The sequence below is a fragment of the Terrapene carolina genome, unplaced genomic scaffold, assembly GCF_002925995.2.
Source record: "Terrapene carolina triunguis isolate 2854851 unplaced genomic scaffold, T_m_triunguis-2.0 Scaffold62, whole genome shotgun sequence".
NCBI lineage: Eukaryota > Metazoa > Chordata > Testudines > Emydidae > Terrapene > Terrapene triunguis.
In genome coordinates, this window is record NW_020664413.1 from 21,241,722 (window position 1) to 21,256,600 (window position 14,879).

Here is a 14,879-nt window from a genome sequence, read left to right on the forward strand (position 1 = left end):
TTCTTTAACCCACTTCCATTATTCACATTTGTAACACTCCACACAACTCTGGGAAGACTGGAATGCCAATCAAAGTCATTCCTTAACACGGGCTTGGGGAGGGGTCACTCTTCTGAGCAAACAGAAAGCTCCCTGTGGCTAACTGTGCTGCCTTGTCATGCCTTCCCCTTCCAAAGAGAATAAGATGCTCGGTTATCTTTGTGGCAGTCCAGAGCACTTCTGCTAAAATATCAACCTGGCCCTCAAAGAAATATTCTAAATGCAACATTTGTAAAGTAAATAGGGATTTCTGGTTTCAAAAGCATCAATAATTCTTTCATGAGAGAGTCTGTTTATGGATACACAGAGGACTGAAAAATAAAATTTGGACCAGGAAAAAAATACATTATGATTTGGGGCCTTTAAAACAATGGTTTTTTTTAATTTTGGAGATCATTTTTAAAAGGCTAAGTAGCTATTTTTGCTTTTCTGGAAAGATGTATAGGTAAAGTATTGTAGCCCAGAATCTCTGTTGGCTATAACTGCTGTTAGGGAGGTATGTGACGGCCTCGAGTTGTGCATTTGCAGAGAAAATATCACACCATCCAGATGCTCACGTCTGCTCTTTCTGTACAGAAAACCATGCACAAGGCTGAAACTGAATATGAAATCTGTCAGAAAAGAGCTCAGCAATTTTTTTTCACATTTAAATGGAAGCTAGTCATGAAGCACAATCATCTCTACTGGGATCAGACTTTAACTATTAGTTATTAAAGTCCTAAGTCTAATTAACCCTTAAAACTGACTAACAAAGAGCATCCGTCTTTTATAATGCCCAGCTGATTGTATATACTCTGGACATACAGTACCTAAGTCAGATGCTGCTTTGTTATAATTAGGGCAGCAAATTTTGTCTTCCGTTTAGTATTTGCTGTTACATATTGCATGTAATGTATGGCACTGTTAAGGGAAAAAAATTGGAGTCAAAGTGACTGGAAAGTTAGGTCTGGTCTGTAGCACTGTGAGATTGTTGACATCTGCCGAGGTTGGAGAGCTCAGTAAGCAGGAAATGGGGTGTCACTCTGAGTGGTAGTTTACCATTATCCTGGCATCCTAATGAAGTGTCTGCAGTGCACAGAGCTTCTGGATGGCATCTTAACGCACGGCTAAGCAAAAGCACTTCTCTCCTTGTCACTGTCATCCATCTGCCTGCACCCTACTGTAGCCAATGGGATGGAACCATGCTACAATGTGCTATAAGCCATTTAGAGTTGCACATTGCATAATCAGTCCCATCAAATATGTAAAAAATGACTATTATTGGTTATTTCCCTCAAACTCTGGCACCTGGAGTTTGATACATTAAAGTTTAAGTTTTGTAAGTGCTGTTTTTCCCATTAATTCCACATATATTTTTGTTAAATGGGATTGAGTTGCAAACTCATTGTCTTAAGTCTTGCTAATGGATTGCAAGAGTTGTATGAATATTCATTGAAAATTCCACTCTGTATCACATTTGGTGAATTCATCAATTGGATATATAAAAAGGTTTCTTGTAATGTTCATTTTTTGAAACATCTATTTCTGAGGCATGAATAAAAAGTAACCAATTTGTGATCTGAATTGATTTATTCTCCTTATAGCAAACATTAGTTAGTTTGCACATTTCTTATGGATTTTTTTTAAACGTAGTAGTATTTTACAATGTGTATATGCAATAAGGTTTGCACTGTCTATAGCAGAGATTAAGATTGGGACGTTAATGTTACATAAGATGAAATATCTGTGTTTTTCAAATTATATGAGGAATCAGATTTAAAAAAAAAATCTAACTTCATATTTTTTAACCACAATGGTCTTTGTTCTGAATACTGAAATCTACTGATTGCAACTGGAGAGGTGGGCACTCAGCACCACTGAGAAATCAAGCCCAATGTGCATTCTGTTTTAAGTACTTTCTCGTATCCTGATAATACAGAGGTAGTTGATAGGATCTGGGGTTAAGTTAAGCACTTGTACTATGGGAGAGCTTCTAAAATGGGCAAGGGCAGGACAAACTGGCCAAATCGGGTGTTTTATTTACATAAACAAGAGAGCATAACATAATTTAGTTTCATCAGGAATTTTTCACAGACATTAAAACTATAGCAAACATAACAGCGGGGATGCTTGCACAGCAACACAGTGGGGAAGCTTGCAGAGCGTCTGCCCACACTATGGCTGGCGGTAGCCAGCACCATAAGTCTCACAATTTCATTAGCACTCAAAAATCCACCTAACCCACTCAGTTCTGATTAAACAAAACACAAAAACAAAACCTGGCAGTTGAATCTATTGTGAATTGTTGGGAGCAGTCTCGGGTTACAAAATTTGCTGTAGCAATAGTGTGTGACATTTTGAACACAGCATAAAGTTTATCAAAAAAAAGGTGAGAAGTGCAATATAAAAAGCTAGGAGGGAAACACGCTTTTTAAAAAATCTTAGCATTGGTGACAGCTCAATAGTTCAATATTTTATGCAGAATCATATAGCACCTTTTCCCCTGCAACACAACACAGTAAGGTTCAACAGGACAAAAAGAAGAGATGATGGCTTGAAATAAAATAAAGCATTAATGTGAGCCATAAATGCCAGTTTAACGTTAAACATGAACAAGTAACTGAAGCTGCTGGTAAAGGGAAATGGGTACTGTAGTAAAACTACACAAAGTAAGTCAGGCATGAATAATGCAGCAGGTCTGAGGAGGGTCAAAGGTCAGACTCCAGTACCTTACAAAATAATGAATGCATGTCAGGTTAGAGACATACATCCCTTCCTAGAAAATGTGAGTTATTGGAGATAAACCTTGGACTTCCTGTTCTAAAACAAAGTGGTTTGTTGTAAATAGCTACGTCCATTTAAAATTAATGATTAAAAGAAAGATTCAATGGGATTTGTTTAAGTATTCTTTATGGACATAAAAGCTAAAGGTTACTTTCTTTGTTCATTTTCACCCAGCCACTGTTAATGTTACAGGCACATCATGTTTTCTTCCATGTTCAAATGTTTATCCAAAGCTCATTTGCAAAAGAGCCTATATAATATTAAATGCTTTGTAGCTTGTTTACTGCATTCTTCGTTTAAATATAAACAAGAGCATCTCCACAATCTTGCTTTCTTAAAGAGAACCTTATTTTTAAATACAGTAACCCAATTTCTAAATATATGTACTAGCAAAATAAAAATTCCTTCTGCAATTCACATGAAACTATCTTAATTTGCTAAAATTGTTACATTCTCTTTCCATATTTCTCCTAAAATACAAAAAAAGGGGGGGAGGGCTAAATGTTCTCCCTCTTTATTATGTGTGTTGCTTTTCGTTGTTTTTATTCCTATTGAAACAGTTTAGAGAAAAGAAATCAGAACTTTCCAGAAGTTACTGATAATCTTTCAACAAGGATTTTTGTTCATTTTTGTGATTACAAGTTGTACCTTTGTGCTACTTTAACTTAAAAAAAATAGTCTATTTCATCTTCTGGACTTAGCCTTAGAGTTTCAAAAAACAAGTGTCAGATCTACAAAATGTCTTCTCTTTGTTTGTACTGTAAATTAATGGGCTTCATTAGGCAACAGATAGTTTGGTGATACCTCTTGGATGACTATTTACACAAATCTTCCTGTAGGATTTCCTTCCCCCTTCTTTTTAGTTTGATAAAGAGGCATCCATGAAAAAAACATCTTCCCAATTAGGAAAATGAAGGGAGAAAATGTTCAGGGGCTTTAAAGTGGAACGCAAGGATTTCAGGCAGAGAAGAAAATGCATAGGTATTTCAAAATCAAGCATAAGGACTTACATCCGATCTACTGTTAAATATTGCATCGACAAGGTCAAAAGCAGAGACAAGTCTGGCCACTAAGATAGAAGCAGGAACAAGGTTTTTAAAAAAGGAGACAGTTTATCAAGTTCAGTTTATAAAGTGGGAGAACAATTTCTTTAACACATACCAAAAAAATCAAGCATATGTAGCATTTAAAAAAACAACATCAAGCATTTTAATGAAAAAGTACCCAATATTTTCATGGAACTATAAAAGGTAGAGAGCGTAAGCATTGTGGCAAAAAGCCTGGCCTCAGCAGCTTTGTGTGGGAAATGGTGAAATGTGACTGTGATTTATAATGAGAAAAGGTATCTACAACATACAATTTTCTACCTAGCTGCAAATAATAATTCATAGTGATGTCCCTTCCAGATAAAATACCTTTGCTATGTAGGACCCATGTGGTAAAATGATCATGATAAATGTCAGACCAGTGCAGGTAACGGCTTTACAAACCATTAAGATTAGCTGGCTCTTTTTTTCGATGATAACAGTAACCATGCTGTGACTCTATGTGGTAATAATATCTCAGTACTGATAAATGCCAGAGCCAGGCAGAGGTGTTTATCATTCCCTGTTCAGAAATGCTGACTAAAGTTACCACATGTTGCCTGTTTTTCCTCTTTTACAATAGGCTAACAATTAACCAATAGGCTGATTCATAAAATAATTTTATGCACCATTTCTTCTAGGATTTCTGTGCTTTATCAATTGGTTAACTGTCTCTCACCCTATTTTCTACTGGCCATGTCCTTGGTTATGCACTTTAAAAAGGAGGCAGAGTCTGCCTTTAAAAATGAACTGTCCATACTTTCCATTTTCTAAAGGGATTGGGTATTATTAGAATATCACTGTGCATTTATGTAATGCTAAATGTTTTATGAATTATATCCGTATAAGATATATCTTATCTTCCCTGATCTCTGAAATGGAGCCACTTCTGGGATGGAGGGTGGCACCCAGGTAGATATCTATGCAAATCAACATGGGAGTGTGGGACGGGAAAAATATCTCCATTGATGCCCATAATAAATCCTTACTGTACTGCATTTCCCCTGAAGTACTGCACTCAACAATAAGCAAGCATCGGGTGCTTTGATTTGTGTTGTTGAACTTCTTTCATAACTCTGTTTTTTAAAAATCCTAGGCTAGATTCACATCTAAGCTAAGTGGGTGCATCTGTGCTTAAGTCCAGTGAACGCTTTCTGGAAAATAGACTGGAAACTACTGTTGTGTGATATCAGTTGAAAAGTATAACCGCTATAATTTTGTACAATTTTGGATAGCGTCTTCAGTTCAATTCTCACAGGACAGGGTGTCCACATGACAAAAATAACCACCACTTTTGGCAGCCTCAGCAAAGAGTCCGAGGACTGACTGAGCATTGAGACTGAACTACCTTCTCCACTGTACAGTTGGGTCCCTAGATATCACGGTCAAAATACAGTGATAGGGCTGTGCATAGAAACCTCTGTCTGTTGTCATCCATGCCTATGTCTGTTCTGTGGATAACTTCATTCTCCAGGGTTGTCAGTCTCACTACTTTCCCTGAAACCATATTCACATGAAAGATTTTGAAAAGAAAAAATAATCTGTATGTTGATTATTCGGGGGTCTACTCTTTTCTCAAAATACATTGAGCTTCCTAGGAAGAGATTGCATAATTAAACTCAATTTAAATGGTGGCTCTGTGGTGCTATAAATTTGCTTCTTAGATCATAAAATCTTCAGGGTAGAAACTGTGTATTCATATGTGCTTATGCAGCACCTAACACAAAGAGGGCTCAACTCTGACTGGAGAATCTGGACGCTAGACCAATATAAATATTAAATACTAAAATATACTCAGAATTATAGATGATAATTAAGCCATAGATGATCAGATCAGAAAAGAATTCTCAGGTTATCTAGAACATGCAGCTTGCAAGATGTTTTCTCTACATCAGGCCTACTGGCAGTTTATCTAATCTGTTCCTAAATGAAACCACAGTTGTACATGTCTTTGTTTTAGTAGCAACATCTCATGCAAATATCACAAGCATAAGACATATGCAAAACGTATGTCCTTGAAACCATGAATTACACTAAACTACAATGATTATCCCGACCAAGACAGCAGTAACATTCTTATTCCCATATTCTTTTGTTACCGATTGTATATTGGTAATGGTAATTGTTTCCTACCAAAAAGTAGTTAAAAATGGTGGTCCCAATACAACCAATTCTAGAAGATAGATTAAAAAATTGAATTTTGTGTAGCCAATTGCTGATCGCTAGAAAGCATGAGTTAAATCATAATTTTAAATTAATATCTATAGGTGTGTGGATCAAAAGCATGATATAGAGAGATTAGAGGTAAAGAAAGGGAACCATGCTAATCAATCTGGTCCTTGGAGGAGTGAACAGGAAAAAAAAAAGACAGTAAAGATTACATGGTTACTCAGTTTAAGGAGGTGTCCAGTGCAGATCTTGGTGCACAGGTGGAATGCAGTTCCAGAGTAGGAAACACCACTTTATAAGAAGGCTACTTACTATTTGCAGGTAGGCCACCCGTGGAATATTTGCATTTGTACAAATCCAAATGGCCTATTAAAATAAATGCATAGAATACAAAGTCAGTTCTGTGATGAGAAAATGTTTCCTGAACAATTAGAAAGATTTTTCCATCCCTTGTAAGTTATTATGTAGGCTCCCCATCAGTATCTCAGATGGTAAGACATTCTAAGATAGCTACGCGTGTAACCACATTAACAGTGGCCTCTAGTTGCTAAGATGTCTGACATAACTGTATGCAAACAATATCCTAAAGTGACACTCAAATCTTATACTTTTTTCTATTTTTCCCCATCAGAAAATCCAGACAGCAACACTCGAGTTAAGTCCATAAGGCGTCTTGTACAGAAGCTCCCTAGGCCAAACCGTGACACAATGAAAATCCTCTTTGAACATCTAAAAAAGTAAGTTAAGCTAACAGTACTAAAGGAGTGGGATTTTTAAAGGGGCATAAAGGAGCTAGGTGCCCAAATCCTACCCCAAATATCTAACATTATTAATGCAGTATACTCTTTTTGCAAAACTTAATATGATTATCAAATATGTACATATATTCTATCCTTACTCACAAGAAGATCTGTACAGCTAGACTTAAATATTCATTGTTTTTTACTAGCAAATGGAACAGTAGTACTTCTCTTCAGATGGGGTAAGATGCTTTGGATTACTGTATACTAGGTTATGTTGACTTATACAATATAGTATTACCCAGAATAATCCAGTATACATATATGCAGTTGGTTTTGTAAGTTATGGGTTAGCAAATTCTCCTTCAGGTTTGTTTCTATTTTTGAGCTATGCACACTATGTCATCAACAAGTTTCTATTCATATAAATAGCCCTTGTGCATGCATAAGTTATAAAAAAGACCTACAGTTTACATCGAAAATTAGTTGTTCTACCTTATAGTGAAGTTCAGTGCAGAATGCCTACACAAGCTCTTAGGAAAGATTTAAAGTGCCGTCTCCTCTGGAAAAGTTGATGAGATACTACAGATGTTCCATTCAGATACTATGGTGACGGACATGGCTCACAAATCCAGATTTGTAAAAACAGCATTGTTGAGTTCCATGTTTATCATCTCTTGGCAATTTCCATATTCACTGTGCCCAGTTACGAAAGCAACCTGGAATCTAATGATCAAGCTGGGTTTTCTTTCTTTCTTTTGTGGCATCAATGTTAATGAAGTTTCTGAAGGCAGTATTTAAAATTGTCTGAAGAAAGTGAAAGGATCTATCATTTTCTACAGAAATGAGAGAGAGTACATCTGCCTATCCTTCAGCCCCCGGCCCAGCCCATCAGTTCTGCCCCAACATCTGTTCTGACCCAAACCACCACATCAATTCTGCCTCACCTCTGCCTCTCCTACAGTTCCAGGAGTTCTTCACTCACTCACACGCACACAGAGCAGGGTCCCTCCTGGGGGAGAAGCAGAGAAGCCATCCCAATATTCACAGGAGGAAAAGGGGTGGGGGAGGAGGGAATAATAGAACTGGAAGGGACCTTGAGAGGTCATCTAGTCCAGTCCCGGCATGCATGGCAGGACTAAGTATCTAGAACATCCCTGACAGGTGTTTGTTTCTAACCTGCTCTTAAAAATTTCCAGTGATGGAGATTCCACAACTTCCCCAGACAATTTATTCCAGTGCTTAACTACCCTGACAGTTAGGAAGTTTTTCCTAATGTCCAACTTAAACCACCCTTGCTGCAATTTAAGCCCATTGCTTCTTGTTCTATCCTCAGAGGTTAAGGAGAACAATTTTTTCCCTCCTCCTTGTAACAATCTTTTATGTTCTTGAAAACTGTTATCATGTCCCCTCTCAGTCTTCTGTTCTCCAGACTAAACAAACCCAGTTTTTTTTCTAATCTTCCCTCATAGGTCACATTTTCTAGACCTTTAATCATGTTTGTTGCTCTTTTCTGGACTATCTCTAATTTGTCCACAGCTTTCCTGAATTGTGGCACCCAGAACTGGACACAATACTCCAGTTGAGGCCTAATCAGCACAGAGTAGAGCGGAAGAATTACTTCTCGTGTCTTGCTTACAACACTTCTGCTAATACATCCCAGAATGATGTTTGCTTTTTTTGCCACCGTGTTACATTGTTGACTGATATTTAGCTTGTGATCTACTGTGACCCCCAAATCCCTTTCTGCAGTAAACTACTTTCTAGGCAGTCATTTCCCATTTTGTATTTCTGCAACTGATTGTTCCTACCTACATGCATTTGTCCTTATTGAATTTCATCCTATTTACTTCAGACCATTTCTCCATTTTGTCCAGATCATTTTGAATTTTAATCCTATCCTCCAAAGCACTTGCAACCTCTCCCAGATTCATATTATCTGCAAACTTTATAAGTGTACTTTCTATGCTGTTATCTAAATTGTTGATGAACATATTGAACAGAACCAAACCTCAAACTGGTCCCTATGGGACCCCACTCAGTATGACTTTCCAGCTTGACTGTGAATTGAGGAATGGAGCCACCATCAGGTACTAGGCTCGGGCTGGTCCCCTTTCTCCTCCTGCCCCGTCCGGAGAATGGCTTCAGCTCCTGAGAGGAGGGGGGAGAGTTCTGCCTACAGCAGCTCTGATTGGATGTTTATACCCCAGGAAGAGAGGAATTGATGGAAGCAGCCAATCAAAGGGGTTTACTCCTAGGGAGGGTTGAAATGACACCCGCAACCCAGCTCTAGTTGTAGAAATTATATTTGCTGGTTGTGTGACTCCTTTCGACTAGGCACACTTTAAGCACTGTCTGGAAGCCAAATTATGCCTTCAGTGATGCCCCGGAGTTGCATTATTTTCAATGGGATTGGACAGGTGTAACAGATTACAATGTAGTAAACAACAAAGGATAGAATCCAGCTTCTCTCTTAACTGTGCTGGCTCTGTAGAGCTTATGGAAGTAAGGAACTGGGAACAGATCAATGCAGTAAGAAGGTGCCATTTTACATAGTCACTTAGTCTACTCTCAGAGTAGAACTGCTCTTAACATGAGGTGTTTGTATGGCCTCATTCAGGCCCTTGGCACAGGGGTGAAGTTCACCCAGTATAAATAAGAGTGACCCCACAAAACAGACCAACACCAGCTTTTAATGAATGGTGCCTTTATACTTTTCTGATACACTCTATAGCTCACTACATACAACTTATGTAAATCATTTTTATGGGTATATGGCTACCCAAAAAATGCTGAATTGAGAAAAGAAATCCATCTAGTTGTGTGATGGCCCCATTTAATGAAGCATGGAAAGGTTTAAGCAAGTCCATAAAGAGATTTAAAAAAGTAAATTTGGCCTTCTGGAAAGACCGTTGCCCCAGTCTCCCTGTAATGTACCCTGTGTATATAAGTTGACCTTTAGTGCGTGGCCTAAAGAAAGGGTGTGTGACCTACTACTGTCAATTAGGGAATTATAAGGGAAGCTGTCTGCAAAGAGAGAACCTTAGCTCAAGTGACAGAGGCCTATTTTTTTGTGCCTAAAGGACCAGGGTTCTATTCCCAGCAGCCCAGGTGGGTGCTGTCAGAATAGATATGAATAAGTCTACATATAAAGGCATATTTTACCCTCCAGAAGTGGGCCCACCAAGAAGACACCACTGTTACCCAGACTGTAAGGGAAAATCACATCAGATATGCACAAGGACTATTTAAGACTGAAAGGGTGATCTTGTAGTTAATTCACTGGACTGAGACTCATGAGTCGTGGGTTCAGTTGCTGGCTTGGCCATGGACTTTCTGTGTGACCTTGGGTACATCACTTAATCTCTCTGTGCCTTGGTTCTCTATAAATGGTGAGAATACTTTCTTTGTTGTCTCTTTTGACTGTAATCTCTTCAGGGCAAGAATAGACTCTTACTGTGTGTATATAGAGCACCTGGCAAAGCTGGGCACTACTGAAATACAAATAATTAAATAATGATACTTAGTAGTTGCATGTGTCCTCAGTATATGGCCTGATCAGACCTCTGCAGGAGGAAGGAGGGCAGATTTGTTATCTAAATATACACATGTTCTTATTCATCCGACTATGAATAGCTGCATTTCCAATTATCATTGTGGCAAAGCCCAGTGAATCAGCAGGTATAATAGTGGAGTATACTAGCACACCAGCAGTGCAAGATAGGACAGAATGATAAATTGGACCATTTGGGACTATAAGCATTATGGAAGCAATATTCTTAATCTATATGAAGAAAGTCAGCATGTGGTGCTGACTTGTATAAGCACATCCTAATGGAAAGAAGGAACTATTTTATGAGTCTTGGCTCCATGATATAGAAGCTGGGGTAGAAGATTATATTGGAAACAAATGGCATCTAAAATTGAAGGGGTGGCATAAAGGTCTATGCTGTCTTGTACCACATCTTATCAATGGGTAAGAAAGGATCCACTCTGTGAGCCAGGGAGGCCCAATAGATCAGGGTAAATGAAAATATATACATTTCTCTCTCTATTAACAACAGGGTATTTTAATGTGGTAACTACAGACATTTTATATTTGTTTTGAACTAAAGCAGTTAAAATGAGAACTGTTTTACTTAGGTCCAACAACAGGTGTAATTATTTCGCCTTTAGACTGAGATTGTCTAGCAACATCTTACTAAAGTATAACTATAATACAAGCTACCAACCACTTCCTATACAATGACCCATCTTGCTATCGTTGATCAGAGCTATATGCAGAATCTAATCATGTATAACTACATACATGATTTTGCTTTGGCTTCATCAACCAAGGGGAGGAAGAAGGTGCAGAAAGAGTGGCCACCCCATTGGTATCTCCTGGTATCCCAGCCCAGTGCAGCAACCTTAATTCTACTTTGCAGCAAAAGCCACAAAAATGGCTACTTGTTTGACTCATTAGCATGCTGTAGGTGACATCCTTGCCCCAGCTATGGTCACTGTACTCCTCCAATTAATTCCCTTACTGACCTCTACACCTATACATATCTGGGTGCAGGCTGCGTCTTCAACTCACCAAACTGAGAATGATGTGGAAATCTCCACACTGTGTTGGTGCAGCCAGCACATCTACTGAGCACATGTGCTTTTGTGCGTGTAGCTCAGCAGTCACATATCTCCCTTGTGCCCTATCTTCCATGCTGGAAGCTTGTTAACATTTCTAGGGGAGCTTTTGTTAAATAGCTATGCTAGCATGTAATCAAAGTCTGTAGGGACTAAAGAAGGAGATTGTTTGATGGGACAAATGTATGTATGAAACCATCATTAGAATGCTTTCCCTATACTCGGGGAACAATTCTGTTCTGATTTACACCTGTGCAACCCCAGTGATGTAAGCGGCTTACACAGACATATATGAAAACAGAATTGGGTACTGGGATGTTTTCAGTGGCTCTTCTGAAAAACTACAGTCAATGATGCAGCTTCTGTACTGGCTCTCACCTCACGCAGCTCCTTTGCAATCAGTGGAGTTGCACAAGGTGAGTGATGGCAGAACTTTGCTCAATATGCATAAATAGTGTTTACCCCAAATTGTTGTCAGTTTTTGTTTGTTTGTCTGTTTAACTAAACTGGTTTGATTTGAGTCAGGAATGCAATTTCAGGGGAAAAGCCTTTTATCAACTTCACTGCTACAGAGAGCCCTTCAAGTTGTGCTGAAGGTGCACATCCCCTGCACACCGTGAAGCTTAAGTCTATGGGGGAATCTCTGCTGCTGCCACAGGAGGATAAGACAAGAGTAGCTGAAGAATCTACAACTACTAATACCCTCCAATTTTTCCGTGTAGGGGCAAAGGGGGAAGCAAGACCCTAGAGCATGTAGGCTGGAGTATCAGCTGTGGAATTCTTATGTAACGCACAGCTGGAGACTGGTAGAGGAGAGTTGGAGAATTCCATTTGTCCCAGCAGCCGGCACAGTGTCTATGTCTACATTTGGAGCTAAATGTATGATTCCCAGCTCACATAGACATACTTGAGCTAGTTCTCATCAAGCTAGCGCACTAAAAATAGTATACCTATGGTAGCATAGGCAGCAGCAAGCAGCGGCTCAGGCTAGCCACCCATGTACAAGCCTGCTCAAACCCCATTGATACGTACTTAGGGCAGCTAGTCCATCTGCCACCCCCAATGTTACCATGGCTACTCCACTGACGACAGCTAAAATATGTCTGTGCAAGCTGGGAATCACATCCTTAGCTCCAAGTGTAGAGGTAGCCAGGGACGTACGCTTGGCACTGGTGAGAGGATTTGGCCTTTATAAGGAAGACGCCTCTTAGCCTAATTGAATACTATCAATCTTGGTGAGAGCAAGGTTGCACAGCAGATTCTATCTATGGCTTTTCAGTTCTGGAGAAGCAGGTTCAGATCAGATGTGAAATGAACTTGAGGAGAAGGGTCTCTCTTTCTAGTCTTTAGAAGTGCATCCAGAATATTTGACACAATCAGTCATTGCTGTGCAAGAGAGGTCTAGTGCTGTAATAGCGGAACAGAACAGTGAGGTACTGACAGAACTGAACTGAAAAGTATGTGTAGTGTCTGCCCACACTAGCAGGCCTGTCTGTTTCACAGAACAGCCATAAGATCTAAACTGCACCGAGTTCACTCATGTACAGAACACACATTAAAGAAACCTCAGGTTCTTTTAACGGGAAACAGCTAACATTGCAAATTAAATTGTATTATCACAATGTCATTTATTAAATCCGGAGAGTAGCACCCATTACGGCAAGTGTGGCTCTATTTTACAGTGCAAATGGGATACCAGGTTTTTGGGGCACTTGCTGTTTTAAGCATTTTGCAACAGAAGGGCAAAACCTTGAGTTTCCCATTGATTTTACATGAAATCTGTCCATATAACATGTAAGGTAAAAACACACAGCTCAGGGCTGGTTAGACAGATCATATGGCATATGCCAGTTTAATGCCACATCAAGTGCTTTGCAAGGAATGGTCTTAAAAAAAGTAGTTGAATCTTAGAGGCCACTGACATATTCTATGAAAATATAAAACACAAACTGTAGGCCAATTTCTACTATCTTTAATGCAGCAGAACTCCCACTGAAATTAGTGGGACTTTTTCTCTATAAAAAGGCTGCAGAATATGACCCATTCTATATTAGCATATTCTACTAATGCAGCATTGTGTGTGTCCCCCTGCCCCTTTAAATCCTTGTTTCTTTTTTGATGAAAACAGGACTATGACTGCTCAGCATTCTAGCCTTTCTTCCTGTTTTTTCATCAGGAGATAAATTCACCTCTGTGCAGAGGGCCAGCTATGTCTAGGAACCACCAAAGTCTACGTAAACCAATAAATCACATTTAGGTCCTATTTTGAGGGCTTAAACAGGCCATCAGTGATGCACTGGCCCTCTGCATAAGGGTGAATTTCGTCCTAAATGAAGTAACCACCCTCTATTTGTGAAATCACTACCTCCACAGCAACTAATTCACAACCTGAGATTTGTAATCTCAAGTGAGGAATAAACAGCACCTTCCATCCAGGAATCCCAAAGTGCTTTTTGAACATTAACTAACTAACGCTTCTTGGAAGTAGCTATTATTATAAACATGTTACAGATAGGAAAGCTGAGGCACAGGGAATTTAAGTGACTTACCCAGGGTCAGAGAGTAAGTCAGTGGCGGAGCAAGCAAGCTCAAAGTCATTGCATTTGCTGCTGTAGCCACAAGATTTTTCTGCCTCTCTATTCTAATATGCACTAACCTAAAAGAGCTAAAAGTATCAAATGAGCCTTAATTTCATACTTCCCCTCAAAAGCATTATTTACTATATTAATATTATTATATTATATTATATTATTTACTATATTAATAAGTATATTTTGTAATAATTAAACAAAAAGACAGTGACCAGGATGCCTTTTAGCAATCCCTCTCCCCGCTTCTTTAAGTGGAAAGCATCAAACCCAGATGTCCAAGTATGGACGATATTCTTCCAGCAGTAGCATCTGGCTCCTTGGCAAGCACTTCAGGCAAGTTGTCTGGGGAGTTTTGCAGTTGCCTCTTGGTTTATCACGTGGATCAGGTACTGTGGCCTATCTGGCTGCCTTGTCCGTGTGGAAGCCAATTCCTTTTGATTCACCTTTGATTCTGCAAAATTAGTTCACTCCGTTTTTCCTATGCTTTAGGCCACTTGTGTTTTGCTATGCTACATGCATTCACTTCCAATCCAGGCTTTTTTCTCCTTTCAGTCAGAAATGAAATTATCAGAATCCTGGCCCCCATTAAAACCATTAGTTCTTTAATAATAATGACTTGAATCACTAAAAATAAGTCCCTTGTTAAGCAGTAGTGGTGTTGATCGAAAACAACAGCAAATACCCTGTAACCTAATATATTCTCTAACACAAGGCATGGAAGTATTACAGAGGTTTGTCTATTAGTTGATTTAAAAAAAAAAATTGGCTCCCTGCTTCCTTATAGCACCATGAACAGCAGAGCATCCAGTGACTGAAAACAGACAAACAAACACAGCAGTATGGGTCAGTTTTATTGCATTCCAAGG

General features: G+C 39.0%; 1 protein-coding gene across 1 annotated transcript in view; it reads left to right on the forward strand.

Annotated features, from left to right (window-relative positions):
- The window catches only part of ARHGAP15 (Rho GTPase activating protein 15), a 418,305-nt gene that overhangs the window by 377,280 nt on the left and 26,146 nt on the right, over positions 1–14,879 (forward strand). The window contains exon 13 of the mRNA XM_029910511.1: positions 6,688–6,793. Coding sequence (XP_029766371.1) covers positions 6,688–6,793 — 106 coding nt within the window. The remainder of the gene's footprint in view (positions 1–6,687; positions 6,794–14,879) is intronic.